The following is a 25,870-nucleotide window of genomic DNA, read 5'->3' on the forward strand; positions in this document are numbered from 1 at the left end:
GCATTCCCTTCCTTTTTTTTTATTTGATTTGTGTTGAGTAGATAGAGCAAGCATTATTCCTTTTTTTTTTTAAGATTTAATTTATTTATTTGAGAGAGAAAGAAAGGATAACAAGCAGTGGAAGTGGCAGAGGGAGAGGGAGAGGCAGCCTTCCCGCTGAGCAGAGTCCAGTGTGCTATCATGACTTGAGCCAAAGGCAGACACTTAACCGACTGAGCCACCCAGGCGCCCCACGTTATTCCTTTTTTAAGGCTGAAAATACTCAGGTAACAAAAAAGAATTGTTTTTTTCTATAGTCTAAAAACAGAACTGGTTAGGGCTGAACGCAAAAGAGATAGTGTTGGCTTCTTACTTATCACTGTGGCAGGATGCTTTTAGCATAACCAGTTAAATGTTTTCATGTATTCTCAGCATCAGTCTTTTGACTTCTTTCTCTCATTATTTTAGCTATTAAAAATGGGAGGACTTTAATTTTAAAATGGGTGCATTTTAATTTTCCTGTTAGGACCTGAGTCTAGGTTGATGGGGGAAGGGCACAGTCCAGGGAGAGTGGCTAGATTGGGGAGAAAGAGAGATAGCAAAGGATGAGTGTGGATGAGGAGTAATCTAATTAATCAAAACCTGATTTGATTTAATCAGGAGAAAAAAACTTGTTTAGGAATTGAGATGGATAGTATTGAAAGAATTTTGACAAGACTGTTTAAAGTTTTTTTTTTTAAAGATTTTATTTTTTATTCACCACACACACACACACACACACACACACACACACACACACAGGCAGAGACACAGGCAGAGGGAGAAGCAGGCTCCCTGCAGGGAGCCTGATGCAGGACTCGATCCCAGGACTCTGGGATCAGGACCTGAGCCAAAGGCAGACAGACGCTCAACCACTGAGTGACCAAAGTGCCCCTAAAGTTCTGCAGTTTAAACAAACTGTTAATCCTGTGTTAGTCTAGATTCTCAGTTGCAAGGTCTAAGAATTCTGAACGGAGAGTGCATTTAAAGAATATTTGATAGCTTGCAGTATCTTTATCTGGTTCTGGGAACCAGGGATCATGCCCAGAGTTCCACTTGCAGAGCTTTGTTTGGAGAAGTCAGTACCACCATCACTACTGCGTGGACACAGCACAGCACGTACCAGCAGCACCGCACGTACCAGCAGCACCGCTGCCCCTGGTGGTGGAAATGATTTGCTACCACCCACTGGAATCTCTGGTTCATAGTTTCCTGAAGACCTAGCTTCTGAATCCAAGTCTGGGGGTGGCATATCTCATTAGTGGAATTCTGGCCAGGTCCCACTACCTCTTTATGAGGTGGCTGGGAAAACAAGTGTCAGTCAGTCATTTCCAGCTTTTATAGTGGAAGGTGGGCTGTGCCTCATTTGGTAGGAGAACTCTCAAACGTAGGAAGATATTTTAAAGTGTGTATCCCAAAGGGCAGATATGCTCTACCTGTAATGTTTATACCTGATCGTATGGCAACACTATTTTCGTATGAGAAAATTAAGCAAAGATATTTTGGGATGGCTTGAATGTACACACCTGTAGGTATGTGTGGGTATGTCTACTAGATAATCACATGCCTACTTTCATCTAGTTGATTAAATATGTGGCTGTATTGTAAAATCAAATTATTGATGTATACTTTAGAAATCCCCCCTCCACTTATTTCATAAAAAGTTATTCTAAGTCTTGACCCCTTTTATGTTAGTATATTTATCTCTGACACACTCTGAATTTTTCAGCACAGCTTTCCAGAGTATTTCATGGCCGCATCTGTCTGAGTTCTTTGAGATATGGCTCCTTTTAAAAATCTCTTTCTGATGCTTTCCTTGGATATCTTATCTTGAAGTACTGTATTCATTTGCAAACATTTGGACAGCCTCTTATACAGATTTTGTAATACAGATATATTTTCATCACTTAATCAGTTACCTTGTTTCTTTCAAAGTGATCTTTATAAAAGCACCAAACACAATTTGAGGTTTTCTCCAATTTCTTAGCTTCCTCTTACTTTTGTAACCTAGACTTCTTTGTGATCTGCAGCATCTGAAACGAGGTGCGATTTGGGCCATTTCAGGCTAAGATGCCTCAAACAGTTCTATGTTGATCAAAATAATGGAAAGCACACTCCTTAAGGAGACTGTGAGAATTCTTACATAAGATTAAGTCTTTTTTTTCCTGAGAGATAGTTTTGGGAAAAATATTTATGTTCGGATATATATAATAGTTCCTTTCTTGAGGTTCTGTTTCAAGAAAAAAAATAAGAAACATGTCTTTGATGCATGATTTCTTTGCTGTTATTCATGATATTAGAATTGAAAAGTAGAGTTTTCCCTTTAGTCTAATGAAATGGGAATTATCCAGAAGGTCATGGGAGAAAATAGTGGAAATTCTCCTTTGCTCTCAGATTATGCATTCCTCTGGGGTCAAGAACACTTGGAATCCAGGCTTAAAATAACAAGGGCCGTGGGGAACAGACATAATTCCTTCTGTTTCATTAGACTCAGTCTATCCTTGTTAGTACTGAGTGATTAGAAAGGCATGGTTTAGTACTCACATGTACTTATTCAGTGTTTTATCTAGATTGAGACTTTAAAGAATAGTTATTAAAGATCTTATAGGATATAGTTTTGGCTTTTAACTGAATATGGATTTCTAGCGCCATGCCAAATTCTATTTAGATTTAGAACATCAGAACTTAGCCTTTGATCTAAATGGGGAAACTTAAAGTGGCAGCAGAGATTCGTCTCCAGAGTCTGATTCTCTGCTGGTTAGCTGTTGTCAACAGATTTCTCAGTTACTGCTTGAGCTGCGGAGACAGGCAGAGATACCACCCTACCGGGTCTTTTCTTTGTAGACATTTAAGTTTTCACATCCAGGTATCTAACAAAGGGGATTTCAGACTTGCCCAGTTGGAATACTTTTAATCCTCCAGGCTGTTATAAAATAATCTTGTTCTTTAACCTTGAATTGTGAAGTTTAAATGGATTCTGTGATTTGCCATTTCAGCATTGAAATGTAGCCTATAGCGACGCCTGGGTGGCTCAGCGGTTTAGCGTCTGTCTGCCTTCGGCCCAGGGCGTGATCCTGGAGTCCCAGGATCGAGTCCCACATTGGGCTCCTTGCATGGAACCTGCTTCTCCCTCTGCCTGTGTCTCTGCTTCTCTTCCTCTGTGTCTCTCAAGAACAAAAAAAAAAAAAAAAAAAAAAGAAATGTAGCCTATATTTCTGCTTCTCTCAACTCATGTAGAATCCTAGATAGAGTTGGATAGGACTCCAGAGGTCTCCTGGGCCAGCTGTCTCTCAGCACAGGCCTCTGGTAGAGTATCCCTGGATGTCAGTCATTTAGATTGTACTTGATGTGAAAAGTTAAAGGTCCTACTCTCTGGTCCATGCAGGTCTTCTTCTTCTTCTTCTTTTTTTTTTTTATATCAATCTTCTTTTTTAAAGATTTATTTATTCATGAGAGACACAGAGAGAGAGAGGCAGAGACACAGGCAGAGGGAGAAGCAGGCTCCATGCAGGGAGCCTGATATGGGACTCAATCCTGGATCCCGGGATCACGCCCTGATCTGAAGGCAGATGCTCAACTGCTGAGCCACCCAGGCATCCCAGTCCACGTGGGTCTTTTTTTTTTTTTTTAATATTTTATTTATTTATTTATTTATTTATTTATTTATTTATTTATTTATTGGCAGAGACACAGGCAGAGGGAGAAGCAGGCTCTATGCAGGGAGCCTGATGTGGGACTTGATCCCGGGTCTCCTGGATCACACCCTGGGCTGCAGGCGGCGCTAAACCGCTGTGCCACTGGAGCTGCACCCATGCAGGTCTTATTGAGCTTTTCTTGATAGGGAACTCAGGATCTGCTCTTCAGCTTCTCACCATTAGACCTGGGTTTTCTCTTTTCTAAGCAAATCAGAATGATTTCTTCTTTCATGCAGCATCTATTTAAATATTTATGGACAGCTTTCATGTTCCCTTTAAATGTTCTTTTCCTCTTCAATTCCATTGAATACCTCTGATTTTCTTACTCTTCCTAAACTGTTTTAGCATTCTGGGCATATTCCTGCTTTGCTCCAGTTAGACAATGTCTCTCTTAAAGCTCAGTATCCATACTACTTAGATAGGTTCTGATCTTATAGGACACAGTTGAATGATTACCTTGTTTGGTTTGACCATAGCCAATATATGTGTTCATTCTTGTTTAGGGTATTCTTGTTCAGTATTTATTGTTCACTCATGCCGAACCTTCAGTTAACTCATTTTTAGAGACTAAAGCCCTTATTAAAGCATGCTATTAAATTCACGTAAATTGTTGTCAAGATAGTTTTATACTTGAACAATTGCCTTTCAGTGTTGAAACCTGATTGATTGCTTATCCCAGCCAAATTCTACAGCATCACTTTTGAATCCCTCTTTTCAGCTGGATAGCTACTTGAACTGTGATTCTCTCATCCAGCATTCAACTTCTCATCCCAAATTTTGGTCTTCTGAAAATATGGTAAACAAATAATAAAAAATATATACAGTTGGTTAAGAGTAAGTAGAACATCTTTGGCCATGATACTTGAGATTATCCTCTCTTCAGCCAGCTGTGGCCCAAGCCTACCTTGCCTCCTGTATTTGTAAATAAGATTTTATTGGAATCTAGCTATGCTTATTCACTTATCTACCATTTATGACTGCTTTTGTGCAAATGGCAGAGATGAGTAGTTGCCACCCAGCCTTTTATAGAAAAAGTTAGCTGACTCTTCTTGCCCTACGGTGAAAGCAACTAGTAAATTAACACATTTTATGTTCATGTAGATGCATCCTGTTTCTAAGCAAGACTATCCGAAATCCTTTCCAAGGCTCATTAGTCATGGCTTTTTATGACTTCTTTTTGTGGCTGTTCAAGTGTTTTATGGGGAAAAATATGGTTATGTAATCTTATATGTGGATTCTAAAACCACATTCTATATTTGCTTTTGCTTTTTTCTCTTTAAATTACCTGATTGATTTCTAATGTACTAGTATTTGAAAGCTTTTATCCGTATTATTACTTCAGCTGTCTTTTTCAAATTGAGGGACTGTTATCACCAGAAATTTCCTTCAGGGTTTTGGGGGCGGTCCTTGATTTGATACTCATTTGTTACTGGAGAAGAAGAATCATGTTTTGGCATTAGAACATTTTAGTAATACTTATTACTAACAAGTATTATATAATACTAATGTGAAATTTATAAAAGGAACTGAGAGATTCCATGGAGTCTCCAGTCTATTTTGAGAAAAAGAGGAAAACAATCCTCATTGCTCAACCAACAGTTGCCTTACTGAAGCATTTTGTAGCCACTCTGTTACTTTGTTTTAAATGCTTAAGGTTCAGTTCAGAAGTTACAAAACAGATTTTTTTAAAGAAAAAGATAATTTTAAATTAAAAAAATTTTAATCAAAAAATTTTCTGAAAGAATTGGATGTAGTGGCATCCTAACTACTCCTTCCCTCATTCTGGAAATTTGCTTGTTAACCTACAAACAGTAAGACAGAAATCCCTTATATTCTTTTCTTATACTAGTGCTAGATCTTGGGAGTCAGAAAGATATTGCATCAGATTGGTTCTCCAAGAGAAGAACATTCTTAATAATGACCTAAAATTGTTCATGTGTAATCTCTGTGGCCTGGTCCTTTTGTAAAGAACAATGTTTACTCCACAGTGTGGTGTTTTAGGGCTCGCATTCTAAAGGCCTTCATATGTCTGTGTTATGAATGCCTATATATTTAGCATTTATGGAGCATTTCCTAGGTCCCACTCTGGTGGCTAATGGAGCCCATTGGATCTCTTCAGCCTCTTCTGCTTATTTTTGTTGTCTTCAGCTGTGTTAGTGACACCGGAATTGCTTTTGTAGTTCTGTGCCTTGAAATTGCACCCCTCCCCACCCACCACTCCCTTACTCTTATTCTTTGCCTGAGGAGCTCTGATGCCCTGTTTTGGGCCAGGTCTATTTTATCCTCTTCCAGAAGTCTCCTCTTACCCATTCAGCTTCCTCTTCTGTGCAGCTTGCCTGTGCTGTGCACACCACAGCGACATTATGCTGATGAGTGTACATCTTCTGCAAACACTCTTACCCAAGATGAACCTCACTGCTCACCTACTCCCTGTGTCTCTAGAGAAAATCTCAGAATGTGGCAGATGGATGTCTTCACAAACTCCTGTTTGCTTTTCTCAAAGAGCCTGCAGGCCTGCCTAGGAATGTTTGTGTTCCCTAGGAAGTGGTCTGCTCACTGTTTGTCATGATTCTTTCCTTCATTTTCCTCTCTATTCAAACTTTTTCCCATGTGCAAACTCTCTCTCTCTCTTTTTTAAAGATTGTATTTATTTGACATAGAGAGAGAGCATGTGCAGGGGGAGGGATAGAGGGAGAGGGAGGAGGAGACCTCCCGCTGAGCAGAGAGCCTGATGTGGGTCTCCATCCCAGGACTCCGGGATCATGACCTGAGCCAAAGGCAGATGGTTACCTGACTGAGTGCCCCTCACCCCCACCCATGCCCAAACTCTCTCATAAGTAACCTTGCCTTGTACTTCATAGAAAAAATAACCATCAGGTAGCAAGTCCCCGTGGCCTCTCTTCATGAAAGCTGCACACCCTTTTGTACTGATCCTTGTGTTCTTACTTCCTGTTACAAGGGAGGAAAGGATGACTACTTCTGTGACAGGTCCAAACCCATGCATGGGCAGCAGATCATCTCCTCCCACATTAGAGATTTTGAACCATCTTTTATGGATACTTCATGTGGGCATTTAGATGTTTTACTATCTTCTGGGTGTCTTCTACAATCTCCGATTTAACACAGCCCCTTAGTGCTTGTTCCAGCTGCTTTTCCTCAAGATTGTCCTACTTCAGTAAATAATATTCTTACATATACATTTGCTCATGCCAGAAATCTGGGAGTGATCCTAGAAACATCCCCCTTTTCCCACATTAAGTCTCTCACCAGGTACTTTGAGTCTACCTGACAATATCTCTGAAAATGGTCCTCTTTCTATTTTTTGTTATCATGACCTTATTCCAACCTCCCCATCCTCTCTTGCATATGCCATTCTAGAAGCCTCCTAGCGAGTCTTTCTCTTTCCAATTTTCCTCACCTCTAATCTCTTTTTCTCAGAGAGGCCAGGGAAATCTTTAAAAGATCTAAATAATCATTGTATTAGTGCCCTGCTTAAAACCCTTCCAGTGGCTTTCATCATGCCCCAAATAAAAGAACTCCCCCTGGGTGCACAGGGCCTTGACTGTTCTGCTGGTTTTTACTCCTCCCTTTCCATTCACTTCTTTGTTCTTTATGCCCCCAGCCACATTGGACTCTTGCTAGTTACTGTCAAACACAAATTCCTTACCTTAGGCCTTTTCCTCTGCTGATTTCAGGCTGGAAACCATTTCCCTTGCTCTCTGCACCCCTGTTTTCTTCATAACTTTCAGATCTGAGCTTCAATGTCATTTCTTTGATGGAGGTCTCCCTAGAAGTTTTTTTGCTTATAAATCCTCCAATAAATTCTTCACCTTAGCCCTACTTTTCTCCACTTGATGGGATTACTAGAATTTGCAGTTACACATTTACTTACGTGTTCATGTGAGTATCCTGTATCTCCCATGCTAGACAGTAAGTTCCAGGAAGGCAGGGACTGTACCAATTTTGTTTGTAATTATGTCTCCAGCCCCTGGTGCTGAATGCTCAGCAAATATTTGTCTCATGAAATACAAGTTTATTGAGATGGCTGCTTGGAATGGGGAAGTCCCTGTTTGGTACCTTTATTGCAGTGTTGTGTGTTGGTTAAAGTTGGACTCATGCATAATTGTGAATCTCTGCTCCTGTCTTTTGTGAACAGTTATTAGCCTCTGTGTTCTCAGCATGTCATCCTGGGTTAACTTTTTGTCTTGAGTGGGCCAGCCACCATGGAGGGTGTGTGTGTGTGTGTGTGTGTGTGTGTGTGTGTGTGTGTGTGTTTATATGTAGGTGTATTCAGGACAGTGAGCAGGCTAATCCAGATGTGGAAGCCTGGGCAGTGACACTGATGCTAATAGAAGTATGCCTTAAATTATTTTGAGATGTTGTGTTGGGAGTTGGGATCACTTTAAAAATGTATGGTGGAACCCCTCCTATCTGCTGGAAGCATTCCAAATTGTTCTGAGCGATTGGGCTTCGTGGAATGTGCTTTGTCCTGGCTCTGTTCTTTAGCACAAAAAATTTTCTGGTTTGCCATTTTGGTAGGTCACATGGTCAACAATGTAGAGAGGATAAAATTAACACATTTTGAAAATGATCCCTTTCCCTTGACTAGTTGTTGCTCTTAATTCTTTTAGTTCCCTGTTGCCCCAGCATCTTGAAACTTAAGTGACAAATTGTCAGGGTGAGAGTGACTAAAACCTAGTTTCTGGTCCAGGGAGGAGAGTTCAACCTTTAGGCATCTCAAGTAGGTATAGTCACTTTTCTGAGGATTCCCTACCTCTCAGTATGAATGGTCTCTTCGCAAGAGACCATTGCAAAGGGGCCTTTGGTTAAATTCAGAATCCTTTCTTTTCCTTTTTTTTTTTTTTTTAGAATTTTTTTAAAAGATTTTATTTCTTTGAGAGAGCTTTTCCTCCTTTTTTCAAGAATTTTTTTAAAAGATTTTATTTATTTACTTATGTGAAAGAGAGCAAGAGAGCATGAGGGAGATGAGGGGCAGAGAGAGAGGGAGAGGGAGAAGCAGATGCCCTGAGCCAGACTCAGGGCTGGATCCTAGGACCCTGAGATCTTGACCTGGGCTGAAGGCAGATGCTTAACCAACTGAGCCACCCAGGTGCCCCAGAGTCCTTTCCGTTTTTAAGTCACTTACTTTCTATAACTTAAAGCGGAATGACACATTGTTGTAAATTATTTTGAAGTTTCCTTTTCTATTCTGGATATTTCTGATCTCCTGGAAATAAACGGTGAGAAAACCATACTCACCTGCATATTAGTAAGTGCATTTTCCTTGGGTAATTGTTCCCTTTTGTTTGTATTTTCTTTTTTCTTTTTTAAAGATTTTATATACTTATTCATGAGTGACACAGAGAAAGAGAGGCAGAGGGAGAAGCAGGCTCCATGCAGGGAGCCCAATGTGGGACTCCACAGATCCTGGTACTCCGGGATCATGCCCTGAGCCAAAGGCAGACTCTCAACCACTGAGCCACCCAGGCGTCCCTTGTTTGTATTTTCAACATTGTTTGTTGTATATTCTGTCTTAAAACGAAAAGCCCCAAACCAGCCGTTATAAGAATGAGTGCAGTTGTGGTTTAAGTCTGTGTGTGGCTCCTGTCTGTTGACCTTCCCCATCTGTACTGTTTGCCAGCATGCCCAGTATTTACTTTGTTGTGAGCTCCAGTGACTCTGCTGATAGACCTTAAATCCTCACAAGGAATTTTCAGTAAGATTGAGTGTATTTAAACTTGCAGCCACAAACCTAGCTCTTTGCATAATGTAGTCTGATAATTAATAAAGGAATGTAATTGACTTGTAAATTTCTGAGGAGGGGGAGGGAAAAAATTCTCAAACAGAAGTGTTCTGTTAATGAATATGATAGGACCGCTTTGTTGTTTAAAGACAACCCGCATGCTATTTCCCTGAAGAAAGAGCTGCACATTTCACTGGCAGTTTGCCCCACCTCCTCTTCCCTGAAAATATTTATGGAGATGTAGTGTGTTAATAAATTTAGAAGTGATTTAATGGTTGCATTGGCAGGGTGAGATAAGGTAGTTAAAATATGTTGTTTATTTTATTTCTGGGTGGGGTGGAAGAGGGAAATGAAATACTGATTTTTTTTTCCTTTTGGGAAACCTAATACCATGTTCTTTTGTTATCATTCTTGATCTCTAGGCATTAAGTGTAACTGAAACCCTGATTAAACCCTTGGAAAAATTCAGAAAAGAACAACTTGGAGCTGTAAAGGTTTGTGCCTAATTTGCGTGTCCTTGTAAATGGAAGATGGAGGTGCCTCTGCTACTTCAGTGTATACTGTGTGTTCACATTTGGCAGCTCTGAAGGAGATGCTGGAGTAAACCATCTGTTGTTTTATGTTTTAAATGTGCTTTCTTCCCCTTTTGGGCACTATGAAATTGTAAACAAAACAAAAAACACCTGGGCAGGATAGTAAAAGCTTTAGTAATCTTTGGCTATACCTTCCCACATAGAGTCTTGAAAATCTCCTTAACCAAACAGCCCATTCCCTCAAAAAAGACGAAAAAGGCACAGCTTACCTCTGTAGGGAGTACAGTTATGTCATTGTATGCCTCAATTTTGTGGAGGAGGGTAGTGTTATGTGAAGGGTTAAGATTAGAAAACACTGCTACACCATGATGCCATTGAAACTAAGAAGAGAATATTGTGAGGTTTTTGGGACGAAATTTCCTTCAATTGAACACAAATTTATTGAGCTGCTGTCATGTGCCAGTATTGTTATAGGTGTTGAGGGTTCAAAGATGAGTGACCCACAACCTGCACTCAACGATCTGGGATCTGGGAGTTAGCCAGGATTTCTGGGAATAATGTGGTGACTTGACCACAGGGAGCCTGGGATATATTTAGCAACTTCTAAAGTTTGTGAATGGAGCTTTGAAATTATCCCAGAGAAATAATTTCTACCAACCTTTCCTGAATTTTGTGCATTCTCTTGAGGGACAAAAAGTAACATTCATGTGTTGACTATTTTTGGCTTGGCCCAGAAGAGAATAACATCAATTTTAGGTAGAGAAGAGAGTTTTTATATTTGTATTTTTCCCCCAACGTGGCTTGGGGAGATAATGTGTTTTTTTTTTACCTTTATCTTCCTAAACAAAATACTAAAATCCTTTTGTACAAATAAATATTGTGGTTTAAATGGCTATAGCTATACCGATGGACTCAAGGAATGCCAGCTTTTTAGTTGCTATTTATAGAATCATTTCTCCTTTAAGTGACTTGTTAAAATACTAGATGCTTCCTTTTGGCATAGTATTTTACCATTTTTAAGAAGGGCTGTGTTTTGAGATGGGTTATGGGGGGTAAACTCCAGGTCCTCTTCCTGGGATTGTTTGCTGACTGCATGAAGCTGACTGTGTCTTCTGGCTTTGCAGTAGGGCACTGAAGGTCTGCTTTCACACCTGTGACCTTGGGCAAGTAATTGGCTTTAGTTCCTTATCCGTAAAATGAGAGATCTGGGGATCTGGCTGCTTGACTTTGTAGTTTATGATTGTTTTAAATCTTGAACATCTTTCTTGGTTCTTTCTTTTTTTTTTATACTTCATTGGCAGGTGTGGAATGTAAACAGTGTCCATTACTTATTTTTCTTATTTTGATTGGATAAAGGTATTGGGGGGTGAGGATATATTATGGGAATGAAAAATGAATAAGAATTCATATATTGTATTTTTATTTGCCATCTGCCTTTTTTTGTTTTTGTTTTTTGTTTGTTTGTTTGTTTATTTATTTATTTGTTTACTTACTTAAGTGGGCTCCATGCCCAACATGGGGCTTGAATTCCAGACCCTTCAAGATTATGCTCTACCAATTGAGTAAGCCAGGAGGTCCCCTGCTGGGTTTTTAAAAAAATTCTGACCTCGAATTTTCTATTGATTGACTCCTTCTCCCTCTGAAACTTAATTTCTTTCTTTTTAAAGATTTTATTTATTTATTCATGAGAGACACAGAAAGAGAGAGGCAGAGACAGAGGCAGAGGGAGAACCAGGCTCCCTGAGGGGAGCCCGATGCAGAACTTGATCCTGGACCCCGGGAGCACACCCTGAGCCAAAGGCAGACGCTCAACTACTGAGCCACCCAGGCATCCCTTTACTGACAGTTTTATATATTCTGATAAAGAGTAGAGAAAGGTGATTTTCCAGGTGATCTAGTGCTACATAAGCACCTGTCTCTTTCATTAGATAATTAGGTGTTTCAGAGACAAGGCTGTGCTTTCCTTTAATTTTTGCTAGCCTCTACACTGTGTTAATATATAAGGGTATCTAATAAATAACCTATTCTACTGATAATTCTAGAAGAACCTAGGGAGGGTTTGTAACCTGGATACTTGGTTTTCTATATCTGTGTTTCCTAAGTATTTAATAACGTTTTGACAAACATATTTTTGTTTCACTGGTTAACTGGGATACTTAAGAAGAAGTTTATTCTCTTAGGTTAAAGGTCTTTTTTTTTTTTAAGAAGACAAAACCAGAATAAAGTAGTTTTCATGTGGGGATTTTAAAAACAAATGCCCTTGAAAGTTGACCAAAGCAGACTGTTTAATACATCCTTGTCAGAATGTCGATCTTTTCTTTCTCTTGTCTTTCCCCACCTGGCAGGTCCTGCTGTCTACTTTTCCACTAGACCTCTTTCCGTTCTTTTTAGTTTTGGTTTCTCCGGTTTCCAGAATCCCAGTGACACATTTAAGTTGTTGTTTTCATGTGATCTGAACTGCGAGGTGGTTTTTGCAAGTTGGGCTTTTTAAAAGCCCTGAGGTATTCTTTTCTACTGTTTGCCTCTGGATTTGTTCTCCTTCCATCCTTATTTGTCTGGTTTGGGCTTATTCCTCTGTTCTTGGAGGTTCTGCTGATTTTTTCCATGCTTGCCAGCTTCTCCTCTGTTTTGGAAAAATTCCATTTCCTGTGGCAGGACACCGATCCTTCTGTCACATGTCACATGAGGTGGCTACTCAGAGTTCCCTTCAGGGACTAGCTCAGCTGTTACTTCCTCTGCACTCTTTCCCCTACCCTGGGGCTTGTCACTTATTCCCAGAGTGTGCACAACACTTTATCCATAGCCACTGCCCATTACATGTCGAATTAGCCACAGGAGACTAGTACGGGTCCCGAACAATGTAGGAACTTAGTCTGTTGCATAAAATCTCCAAGAAATGCCACAACTTGCTAAGATGTACATCAGGAGAATTTAAAATTGCTCTTTTAGATATATTTGAGCAATCCAGTACTGAAAATGTGGCTTCAAGCAGGTGGCAGCCTGCAGATACAAATAGAGGCAACTACACTATATTGATAATAGAGTCTATTCAAATGCTAGTTTAGAAAGAGCCAATTACCATTTTATTCCACAGAATAAAAAATTGAACCAGAAGGGCTGAAAAAGATGTTAGTTTCATGTATTACAATTTCGTGCCTCAGCCATTCGCTCATCCTCATGCCAAACATCTTTTATATTTCTAAGACTATATCTGATGACTAAATATTTAATAAAACCTGATTTCCCAGGAATCCGTAAATGACTACAAAATGCAGATAAAAAGCAAATCTTTTAAAATAATTTCTCAAATTATGTTTGATAAAATAGAAAAAAATTAATTATATATCCTTCGTTTTAGCTATAAAACATTTACTAGTGCCTGTCATATGGCAAGAGGTCCTGGGGTGCAACTGTGAATTAAAACACTGGCTGGGGATCCCTGGGTGGCGCAGTGGTTTGGCGCCTGCCTTTGGCCCAGGGCGCGATCCTGGAGACCCGGGATCGAGTCCTGCGTCGGGCTCCCGGTGCATGGAGCCTGCTTCTCCCTCTGCCTGTGTCTCTGCCTCTCTCTCTCTCTCTGTGACTATCATAAAAAATTAAAAAAAAAAACAAAAACACTGGCTGGTGGGCCTTCGAGAAGTCTGCAACTCTGGAGGAGGGGAGGATGTCAAGTAAAAAAAGCCATAAAAATACACTAAAAAGTGTATAATTGGGGATAGGCTTAGGTGCTCTGGAACATTCCCTATTATCTCAATTCTGGAGTATCAGGCAAGTCTTTCTGGAAGAACTGATTCTTTCTGGTTTGAATCCCAATTCTGCCCCTCAGCTAGCTCCATGATTCAGGGCAAGTTACTTATGGCCTCTAGCTCTCAATTTCTTGGTCTTTAAAGTGAGACGAATGACCCCTGCCTCAGAAGGTTTTTGTGAGGAGTCAATGAGCTTGATGGTGTGTTTCCCATGTCTAGAGTAGGGCCTAACATACATAGTTGCAATTTATTTTATTATCCCATTTATGGCTTGTGCTGCATCAACTTGCCAAATGAAAATTGATCAGATTTTGGTCCACTCTCTGAATGTAAGCTTCAGAGATAATGTGCCACAGTACTGTGGCTTATGACCCTTCTGGCCAAGTAGTGCTGAGGCAGTAATGGATAGGTGACTCTGAATGAAGCAAGTGCACAGGACCCCAGGGTGCCTGTCACCTTTGTCCTTGTTGGTGGCATTGCAACCATAGGCTTCTCCTTTCTCTCATCCTCTGATGGATGTCTCTTGGGTGTGGTGTCTGTTGTTAGATTCTGAGGGGAGAAAGCTGAATTCTCATGTCTTTGGATAGGCAGAAGGGACTTTATGAAAAGGGAGACAGTGGAGTTGAATAAGGTAAATGAATTGTCGGGCAGGGATAGGTGACACTTGGTGTGAGAATTAAGAGAGGGTGCTGCTTTTATGCCACTGAGTGGTAGGGGGTGCTTCATGGAAGAGGTGGTGTTTCACCTGGACTTGTAGGATGTGTTGGTAGACAGGGGGAGGGTAAGAACAGGGCTCTCAAAACCCTGATTGGCTTGGACAACACGATTGCATTTGAGAAGGTGTCCTGCTAGCATTTTACATGTGTAGGCATCTTGTTTCTTGAATGTGTGAGATTACACTCATCTTCTTATTTAAATAAAGGAGGAAGATTTGGAATCTCCAACAAAGTATCTAGTTCTCATGCCTGTTATTTAATGTTTATAGTTGTAAAAGAAGCCTTTTCATTTCCTTATCCCAGGAGATTTGTAAAATAACCAAAACATTAAAAAAAAAATCATCTGGGAACTTTAAAAACTACTCCCCCAACTTCTTCCAAAACAAAACAAAAAAATTCTAGTATCCTAAAGAAATGTGGATAATTCACAGTAATGTTCAAGTTTTTGTGAATTCTGTATATGTTCCTTATCATTTTTAACAGAAATACTAATATGTCATTTTTAGCAAAAAAAAATTGCTTAATCTTAAGAATGTTTTACGCATTAGGAATATTTGCTTCTTTTCTTATACATTAACTCTATGTTCTCCCTGCTTTGTTTTTGGCCTTTTTGCTTGTTTATTTTTATTTTTATTTTTTTGATATCTAGATGTTCTTATGGTTTCTCTTGTTTCTTTTTTGCTCAAAAAGCATGCCTCTGTTCTGAGATCTGATGAAACTTTTTTTTTCTTAATGGCTTCATTTTTTACTGGTGACTTGTCAAATCCATCTCGAATTAATTTTGATATGAGCAATGGGTCTCAGTTTCCAAGTAGTTAACTAATTATATCAACACCATTGGCTGAATAATATTTTTTAACCCAGTGATTTATGGTAAGACCTTAAAAAATATATATGTATTATATGTAGAATATATATATTACTATATATTCTATATATGTTAGAATATATATAGATATATATACACACACGTATATATATATACACACACACACACACATATATTCTAATGTATTCAAAAGACCTCATTACTTAAGTTTTGTTTCTTAGGTTTCTGAACTTCCTTTATCATTTATATAGCATACATCTTATTTGGTTACACTATTTCATTTCATTTATTTATTTATTTTATTTTATTTCTTTAATTTTATTTCTTTTATTTTTTATTTTAAAGATTTTATTTATTTACTTATGCATGAAAGACACAGAGAGAGAGAGAGAGAGAGAGAGAGAGAGAGAGAGAGGCAGAGACACAGGCAGAGGGAGAAGCAGGCTCCAGGCAGGAAGCCCGACTTGGGACTCGATTCCCCGGCTCCAGGATCACGCCCTGAACTGTAGGTGACGCTAAACCGCTGAGCTACCGGGGCTGCCCTACACTATTTTAAATAGTAGCTATTCTTTACCTTTTTTGGGGGGTGGGGTATGGGTGGTTTTGTAAGAGATTAGGAGCTGACTTTCAGTGAATCATATTTAACCTATAAACATAATTTTGTTTGGCTTCCATATAAAAATCATTGGATTTTTCAGCTGTTCTAGAAAAATCAGAGGACATGGCTTGTATACTGGCCTATATTACCACATAGTAAAAATCTGCGGGAGCCATGATGTGGCCACCTTACCCTCTAGAATAGATGGACTGTCTGGTTTACCATTGCCCCCACCTCTACTTAATGAGTTCTACTTCTCTCTTGCTTATTCTTTATATTACTATCTGGCTCAGACTTATGTGAATTTGTACTGCTGTTTAATAAAAGAACTTTTCATTGTATTTAATTTGATGTTTCATAGAACCTTTTGTTATAAGTCACTCAATTTGTGTGTGTGTGGATATATATATATATGTGTATATATATATGTGTGTATATACATATGTGTGTGTATATATATGTATATATATGTATGTATATCTATTTGATAGACTGGTGTTGGAGAAAAACTACTGTTCTTTATCAGATGCTACTTGAACACAGTCCGTTTTAAAATTCACATTATTTCTGCACAAAAGCCATATGAGCACAAAGAAACAGAATTATATTCTATAATGGCATTGAGAACAAATGCAAGAAGAAATAATAATTTAAGTCTTCAGGTTTAAAAACAAAACAGCATTTGTATAATGCCATACCATGTGTAAACGAATGCATTTCCACTCTGTTGGTGGGTGGAATGTTGTTTCTTGGCTGAATTCCTTCTTCACAGAGCCTTTTGGTACCTTGCTTTCTTTCATTCTCAACTTTACCCACATGTTAACTTACAAATCTCATGGAACTGCTGTGTGTGCTGGGTGTTTTGACTGCTGATTTTAGCATCTCTGCTTCCTTTGTCCCATTCTGTGATTCAGATGAAATCAAATGAGTACAAATATATTCAGTATTCCTGGTAAGTACGAATCTGCAAGGATAGGGAATGTTTTTTTACTATATGATCCTGCTTTGTGGTCCTCTTGTGGTGAATGCAGCGGTGGGACTTCTCTTCCTGTATTGTTTGAACCCGAGATGCAGATGCTCAGAAAACCCTGTGATGCTGGTGCAGAGTCACAGTAGAAAGAAAGTGTGGCAGGGACCAAAACCTGTCTTCTCACACCTAACCCAGTATGCATGCCACCATACTGACTTTTTAAAATAGTGGAGATTCTGAAATGGTGGTTATATGTTTGTTTTATGTTATTTTTTTGTTAACCACCAAAATAGTTGATGAAGAATGTAGTAATAAAAACGGAAGAGAGAGTAACCACATATAAATGCCTTAAACTTTTTTTTAATAGTTGTAAATTAAGAGCATAAAGAAAAAGTGCTTCTGTTTCAACAAAAGTGTGCCTGTTGTCTCACACGTAGGTGAACCATAGGATCATAGAATTTTAGGACTGGATCAAAGAAGGATCTAGTACAAAAAAAATCCCTGATCTTTTCTGTAAGAGAACATACTTAGGTTGTGTTGTTAAATTTTTGTTTTTTTTCTAAGTTGTGCAGCTAGTTTGTAATTAAACTTGGAATAGAAATGGGAAGAAATGTCCATTCCTGAGACTGCCTATCCTCCCTCACTGTGGGATGATTTCAGGGTCTTTAGAGGAGCCGATGAAGGCTCTGTCCTAGATTCCCACAAAGCAATGGTTTATAGTCCCATGTTGTGAAAAAACTAATGATAAATGTGAAGAAAAGACTTTATATGCTCTGTTCAGTCTCTTTGCCTAATAGGAAAAAGATCGTATCAGAAAAGATTATTTTTGCTTTAGAAGGTAGAAGTTGAAAAATAGGGAAGAGAATGTTCCTTTCTAGGAGCCCTTGGAGAGTTAGGGAGAATTTGAAGTAAATGGAAACATTTTGACAGTATGAGGACATAGTGTGCTCTCATTGGTGCTCAGAAATGTTTATTAAAAATCCACTTAAATTGGCAGGCAGTGTTAGGGGAGATAGTCTGTCTTTTCTGTATTTAACAGTTAGGATACTTGTTTTCTCAAAAAGCTTCTATAGCAAAAGAAAAGCAAATGCTAGTGCTAGGCAGTACCTGAGAAATAAATGTTTGTAATGCTCACCAAAGAGTCTCAGTACAAAGATGTCAGTGGCTTTAGGCCCTGTTGACCTATTGAGAACTTATTTTCAATAGCATTACAGAAATCACGGTGAAGGTTTGGGAAAGGAGATGATGTTTCTGATCAGAGGGTCTTATTGTTAAATTCCCACTGGACAATTAAGGAAGATCATTCTCATTGTTTCCCCCGCCCTCCCAGTTGTGATAATGATGATGATGATGATTTTTTTTTATCTAGACCAAAATTTACTCAGTTTTAAAAGAATCCCATTTCTTTGCCAAAATCTGCACAAGTTTGCTGTTTTAAGCCTGTGTTCTTTTTATTATTTCTTTCAATGAGGGACAAGTGACATGGCATTCCTTCTAAATACTAAGTGTAAGTATTGATAAATACTGTGCTCCATAAAAAGCCCATGAAAGGAAAAAAAGAAATATGACCTTTCTGTCCTGTTTTGATGATTAATACGCAGTGGCCTGGGTACAGATAGATTTTTCAGATAACTTTATTACACTTAGTAGTACTTTATTTTTACATATTAATCCTCTTTTGAGCTTCCCAGTAGATAAACTGTATAAATGCATCTTCCCCCTGTTTAATCATAGTTTTCTGTGTGTTTTTTTTTTTTTTTGTCTTGTAGGAAGAAAAAAAGAAGTTTGACAAAGAGACAGAAAAGAACTATAGTCTAATTGATAAACATTTGAATTTATCAGCCAAAAAGAAAGACTCCCATTTACAAGAGGTATTTTTACTATTCTGTTTGTTTCTAAAATTCAATAAGCAGTGCATGCGTTTTCTTTTTAAAATGTGCTTTCCTTTTGTGAACTTTTCATCTAAAATTATTAGGGATGAAAAAAATGAACAGTATCATAATGAACAAGACACGAAATAATGAATTCATCTTATGGTGATTAATTCAGTATAGATTCATAGCATTAACATTTTTGGTTCTGAGTATATTTTCACAGGAACAGTTTTATCCAGTATTACCAAAGAACAGATATATTATTTTCAGGAAAAGATTCATTAATTGGCTTTCAAGATTTTTTTTGAAGAAATGAATTGAATTTAATAAGCTCATCTACGATTTTGCTTTTATGTGAAGGCAGCATTAATCTTATTTAACACTGAAGATTCAGGAGGTTCAGATTCATTGGAAAGAGAGATCTATTTTACTTGTGTTAATAGACTCATTTTTTTTTTTCTTTTTGAGGGAGCAGTGTGTTAGGAGAAAGGAATTTATATCTTATCTCTCATTTTGTCTTTTCTTTTCTAAATTCCCTAGTACTTGTGTTTTCTCACTCACACACTTGAGTGGAAATTCAGTGATTTCCAATTTGGAACATATGTTTTCATTAAAAACAATGCTGTTTTGCAGCTGTTGACTTGTTCCATAAAGTGTGATGTTTTTCTCATTTGTTTATCTTTAAACTGATAAAGAATCTGAGTGTAATATACCACTATAATATACATGTACTAAAGTATCATCAAAATGACACTAACAACTTTGGCTCCAATATATTTAAATACCGGATATGTAATTGCACGCCCTGTTGTGTGTGGGGTCATTTTGACATTCCCCACATGTCACATTTGCTTTTTCCTCTTTACAAAGTTTGACTGACATTTGGAAGGCATTTGACAGTTTATAAAAGAGAAGGGAGCTTTTATACCACTTAATCTTCAAGACAATACAGTAGGGGTCCCCTTTCTTCTTGTTCCATATTATGTAGAAAACCATCGTTGTTCCACATGCTCCCCATCTCCTCCCCTCTCTCCATTTTGAAATGACAGCTGTTGTTTTTATTCTTTCTTTATGCCAGCGGCTTTCTACCTGTCTTCTCCCCTTATCTCCCTTTTCAGGTATTCTGAAAAGAGTTTTCATGCTGCAAGTAAATTTCCATCTCCACTTGACTATCTAATTATGTTTTTTGTTCGAGCTGTTACTCAGGCAAAATCTTTACGGCCATCCTTGGCCCTTCTCCTGCCCCACACCTAGTTTGTCTGCATGTCTTCCTTAGCTTCAGAATATTCTCAAGGTATCGCAACTTCTGACCCCCACCACCATCACCCTGGCCCATGCTGCTGGCCACTGTCAGACTGATTGCCGTTAAGGACTCTTAATTGGTTTCCCTGCTCCCACCAATGTATTCCTGGTTGGTTGGTTGGTTGGTTGGTTGGTTGGTTGGTTGGTTTATTTATTTATTTATTTATTTATTTATTTATTTATTTATTTAGTAAGTAAGTAAGTATTCCTGGTTTATATTCTGTACAGCAAGCAGAAGGAGCCTTTATGTTGCTTCTCTTCCCCAGACCCTCCCTAATAGCTGCATCCAGAGGCTCAGGGCCTACCCTCCTGTCCTCACACCCACACGGGCTGCTGCTGTGCTCTAACTGGCCTGGGACAGGCATACTCTGCTCTGGGCCTTTGCTTTTGTTGTCCTTCCTGCCTGGTACTTTTCCAGCCCAGACCCACATGCCTCACTCCTCCAAGTACCTCAGATACTCTCCACTCAGAGTTTACCTTACCATCTTATTTAAAGTGTCCCCCCTTATGCTGCTTTGATTTTTTCATACTCTTACGAACATTTGACATACTATATATTTGGTTGTTACATGGCTTCTTGCACTAGCATGTGAGCTCCTTGAAGGCAACAACGTTATTTTATTCAGTATTCAGTCTTTTTTACATCTAGAACAGAGCTAGTCAGGGAGTAGGCCCTTAATAACTGTTTACTGAATGAAGATGTGTGAAGATGTGAATGAAGATGTGAAGATGAAGCTAGGGCTTCATTAATTCATCATTCCCAGAGATAATCAAACTTCAGATCAAGGAATTTGAAGAGACCCTCGAGATGAAAGATTTTAGTTTCATTTAAATTGTATATTCTGTCCTTCCTTGCTGTTTGCCCTTTACAAACATATACACTCCTGCTCGAAACCTCTTTCTTTCTTTTTTTAAAAAAATATTTTAGGGGATCCCTGGGTGGTTCAGTGGTTTGGTGCCTGCCTTCAGCCCAGGGCACGATCTGGGAGTCCCGGGATTGAGTCCCGCGTCCGGCTCCTGGCATGGAGCCTGCTTCTCCCTCCACCTGTGTCTCTGCCTCTCTCTTTCGCTCTCTGTCTATCATAAATAAAAATAAATAAATTTTTAAAAAATATTTTATTTATTCACGAGAGACACAGAGCGAAAGAGAGAGGCAGAGACACAGGCAGAGGGAGAAGCAGGCTCCATGCAGGGAGCCCAATGTGGGACTTGATCCCGGGTCTCCAGGATCACTTGGGCCGAAGGCAGGTGCTCAACCACTGAGCCACCCGGGCGTCCCTTGAAACAGCTCTCTATTACAAGTGTGACGGCCTTCACTGGAGGCGGGGGGCGGGGGGCACTCTAAAAGGAAAACGTTAGGTTTAGATCTTCATTGACGTTGGCATTGGCTTATGTATTTCTCATCTTCAGTAAACTGAATTGAAGTATTTAAGAGGTTTATAAAGGTTGCTGAGAAGGTGCTGAACAAAGGCATAGAAACTTGTATCATTCCTTCTCCTTGTTTCTAATGAAAATAGCAAGAAACGACTGTGGCAGACAACCAAGTTGGCTATTTGGTACTTCTGGTAGGACCATTAGATATAGCTCTACGTTTATTGGGCACAATAGCTTCTACTTCCATCCACATCCCTAAGTTCTAATTAATATTTGCACTAGAACAAGTATCAGACCTTTGAGAAAAATCTATTTCTGTTAATTTTTAAAGTATATTTTTGCTTTTTGAGTAATCGAATGATTATATTTCAGTACCTATGACTAGAGAAGTAGATTGTTTGAATAACTTTGCCTGAGAATTGTCTATTCTTATTATATGTATTTATAGCAAGAATGGCCAGAAATCAGATGATGATCAAATAGAAATTTGTTTAAAAACAAAGTCACTTTGTGGGCAGCCCAGGTGGCTCAGCAGTTTAGCACCGCCTTCAACCCAGGGCCTGATCCTGGAGGCCCGGGATCGAGTCCCACATCAGGCTCCCTGCATGGAGCCTGCTTCTCCCTCTGCCTGTGTCTCTGCCTCTCTGTCTGTGTCTCTCATGAATAAATAAATAAAATCTTTAAAAAACAAAAAAGTCACTTTTGTATAGTAAAAAAATACAGTCTTAATGTTATTTCACAGAACTGTGATAAAACATTTAGTTGTGTTTACTAATTTATCATAAAGAATAATATAAAAGATACAGATGAGTAGCCACATAGGGTGGGGTCTGGAAGGGTCCCAAGCACAGAAACTTCATCCCTGTGTCACTCTCTGGGCACTGGCATGTGGTCACCCATGTGGAAGTTCAAGAGTTTTTACAGAGCTTAGTTTGAAGTGCCCCTCCCTCTACCCACTGCCAGAGGTCAGTGGGCAGTACTGAAAGTTCCAGCCCTCTAATCACTTGGGCTTTATGGTGCTATCTGGAGGCCCCACCCTAAAGCCCTCAGTAACATAAACTCCAGTTTGCTCCAGGGGGGCTCTTTATGTAGATAAGAAAGATACTCCCCCTCACTCAGGAAATTCTGAGGGATTTAGAAACGTTGCACTTTATTCCATGTATCATATATTCACACTGTTGTGCAACCACCATGACATTTGACATTCCATACCTAGACCTCTTTTCATTTCCAAATACTGAAACTCTGTATCCATTGAATACTCCTTCCCCAGCTCCCTACCCCCAGCTCCTGATAAACCCCACTTCTGCTTTATGTTTCTATGAATTTGTTCTGGGAACCTTATAAAAGTGGAATCATACAGTATTTGTCCTTTTGTGACTTACTTATTTCCATTGAGCATAATGTTCTCAGGGTTCATTCATGTTATAGCATGTGTTTGAATTTCCTTCCTTTTTGAGGCTATGTAATATTATATATATCACATTTTGTTTATCCATTTATCTGTTAGTAGGCACTTTGGTTGCTGCTGTTCTTTTAGCTGTTATAAATAATACTGCTATGAACATGGTTATATAAATCTTTTTGAGTCCCTGTTTTTAATTTTTAGGCGTATATACCCAGAAATGGAATTATTGTATCGTGATAATTCTATTTTTAATTTTTTTGGAGAACTGCCATGCTGTTTCCCCTAGCAGCTGCATCATTTTGCATTCCCACCAACATTGCACAGGGTTCCAATTTCTTCACATCCTCAGCAACACTTATTTTCTGTTTTTTAAATAGTTTTGTTGTTATTTATTTTTGATAGGTGAGAGATGGTATCTTGTATTTGTTTTTCCATAATGATTAGTGATTTTGAGCAGCTTTTCAGGTGCTTATTACCATTTATATATATATCCTCTTTGGAGAAATGTCTGGATAAATACTTTTAAAAGTAAAATTGGCCAAGTTAGGAAATACATGATGCCTTGTAAGAATGATTTCTAGGATGACAGTTCTTTTTCTACTGTACCTCTTTGGAACCCTGCTTCTTCCCTAGTTCCCTTCTAGTTAGACAAGATAAACTGGAACCTATTTTTTTGGAACAGTCTCCTGACCATCTGGTGCCTGTTTACTCTCAGCAGATGAGACATTTTCAGGGCTTAAGAGCATGATTACCTATAGATGGGCTTCAAGCCCTGGACCACCTTTTGAGAATCAGGTTCTTTTCTTCTCTTTTTTCTTTAATTGAAATATATTATATATTATATATAGTTAACACGCAGTGTTACATTACTTTCAAGTACAACATAGTGGATTTGACAACTCTACACATTATGCTGTGCTCACCACAGGTGTAGTAGCTACCATCTGTTACTATACAACACTGTTATAATACTATCAACTATATTCCCTAGGCTGACCTTTCATCCCCATGGCTTATTCATTCCATAACCAGAAGCACACACCTCCTCTCCCCTTCACCTATTTTGCCCATCCCCCCACTCTAGCCCCTCTGGCAACCATCAGTTCTCTGTTTCAGTGGGTCTGTTTCTGCTTTTTGGTTTGTCTTGTTTTTTTTTTTTTTTTTTTAATTCTACATATATGTGAAATCATGTGGTATTTGTCTTTGTCTGACTTACTTCACCTAGCATAACAGCCTCTAAGTCCATCCATGTTGTTGCCAATGAACCCCCCCCAAAATAATCTGATATTTTTTATGGCTGAGTAATAATCCAATGTATGTATATGTACCACATCTTCTTTATCCATTGATCTATCAGTGGACACTTGGGGTGTTTCCAGACCCTGGCTACTGTAAATAATGCTGCAGTAAGCATAGGGATACATATGTCTTCGCAAAGCAGTGTTTTTTATTTCCTTTGGGTTAATACCCAGAAGTGGAATTACTGGATCATATGGTATTTGAGAGCCAAATTCTTGGGGTGGTACCATAACTGCCACTTCCTCACCTGCTGCTGTCAGTCATCAGTCCTGAGGTGACTAGATTTCCCAGGCCAGCTGCATTCTTAGAGGATTTGTCAATGGAAATAATATTTATGCGATTTTGATTCTATGTGTATGATTCAACCTTGGGTGTCTGTTGTGGTTGGGGTGAGTTTTTCATGAAGAGCCATACAGTTTAATGCTCAAACCTCAGGGTCAAGGGTCAATCTCATCATAAAGTGCAGGGGTTGGCAGACTTTTTCTGCACAGTCAGATAGTAAAACTTATGTTTTTTATAGACTGTAAGGTCCCCAAACTAAGTTTGGCTGCTGTAGCAGGAAAGTGGCACAGAAGACACATAAACCAGTAGCCATGACTATGTTCCAGTACAACTTTATGTAGAGACAGGCTGGGGGCCATATATGGCATAGAGCTTGTAGTGTTGCCAACCTATGATCAAGAGTTTTTCTCCTCACCATATCTGATTTAACCAGCCTTTATTACTTTAACATAGGCAGATATCCAAGTGGAGCAAAACCGGCAGCACTTTTATGAGCTGTCTCTTGAATATGTATGTAAGCTTCAGGAAATCCAGGAAAGAAAGAAGTTTGAATTTGTGGAACCTGTAAGTATCCTAGAAGGTCATTCTGCTATTAGATTTTTGTGGTGTAATATAAATGCTTTTCCTTCTAGATCGAATTTACTATTGATGGGGGGCCATGGTGCATACATGTGAAACACAAGGCATCGTAAATTGTAAAGGGTGGACACATCACCACGAAGTCAAGGAATCACTTACAAATTAGTGGTTCTCAGCCTTCCTTGCACAGCAACATGTAGCGAATAGTATTTCTCAAGCACTCCACAATCACGTGCAATTTCTGCCACCCTATTGTAGGCCCACTCTTTAAGGAAAACCCCTGTGAAAGAAATGTTAGGATGGGAGAGACAGTGGTACTGTTGATAGATAATCTTACCTCTACTTGAGTTTGTTCTGCAGCAAGTATACCAATCCAAATTTTGATACTTTGAACAATTATTTGTAACAAATTATTTCTAACGCAACTCAGTGCTTATGGCCACCAAAGTTAAGAACCAGCATGTGGAGCATTTGAAACTATTTTGTGAGTTACTCTGGCAGTTCTTTAAACTTATTTTAGAGACCTGTGATTTGTGTTGGTGTTTATATAGATGTATTCTAACAGTTTTAGTTCTTTATATATTTTATATAAAGATATTATTATATATTATTATATATAATATATAATTATATATTATATAAATATATAAATATAAAATATATTATATATACATAAATACACACACATATATAGGTGCATATATATATAAAACATACAGACACGTGAATATATGTAAAGGATAATTTATACTGTGGGTTTCAGTGAAAAAAACCAAGAAATACTGGAATTCATGATTCTCAAGATTAATTTTAATGTAGGTGTTTTATCATGTGCTTTCTTAAGAAAACAGTTTTACTGAGATAGAATTTATCCCATACCATTATCCATTCTATTTGTGATTTT

General features: G+C 38.6%; 1 protein-coding gene across 2 annotated transcripts in view; it reads left to right on the top strand.

Moving 5' to 3' along the window:
- The window catches only part of ARHGAP10 (Rho GTPase activating protein 10), a 312,621-nt gene that overhangs the window by 97,573 nt on the left and 189,178 nt on the right, over positions 1-25,870 (top strand). For both annotated transcript variants that reach the window (XM_072724789.1, XM_026018180.2), the window contains 3 exons: positions 9,879-9,950; positions 18,618-18,719; positions 24,841-24,951. In XM_072724789.1, coding sequence (XP_072580890.1) covers positions 9,879-9,950; positions 18,618-18,719; positions 24,841-24,951 — 285 coding nt within the window. The remainder of the gene's footprint in view (positions 1-9,878; positions 9,951-18,617; positions 18,720-24,840; positions 24,952-25,870) is intronic.

The sequence above is a fragment of the Vulpes vulpes genome, chromosome 10 (genome assembly GCF_048418805.1).
Source record: "Vulpes vulpes isolate BD-2025 chromosome 10, VulVul3, whole genome shotgun sequence".
NCBI classification, from domain to species: domain Eukaryota; kingdom Metazoa; phylum Chordata; class Mammalia; order Carnivora; family Canidae; genus Vulpes; species Vulpes vulpes.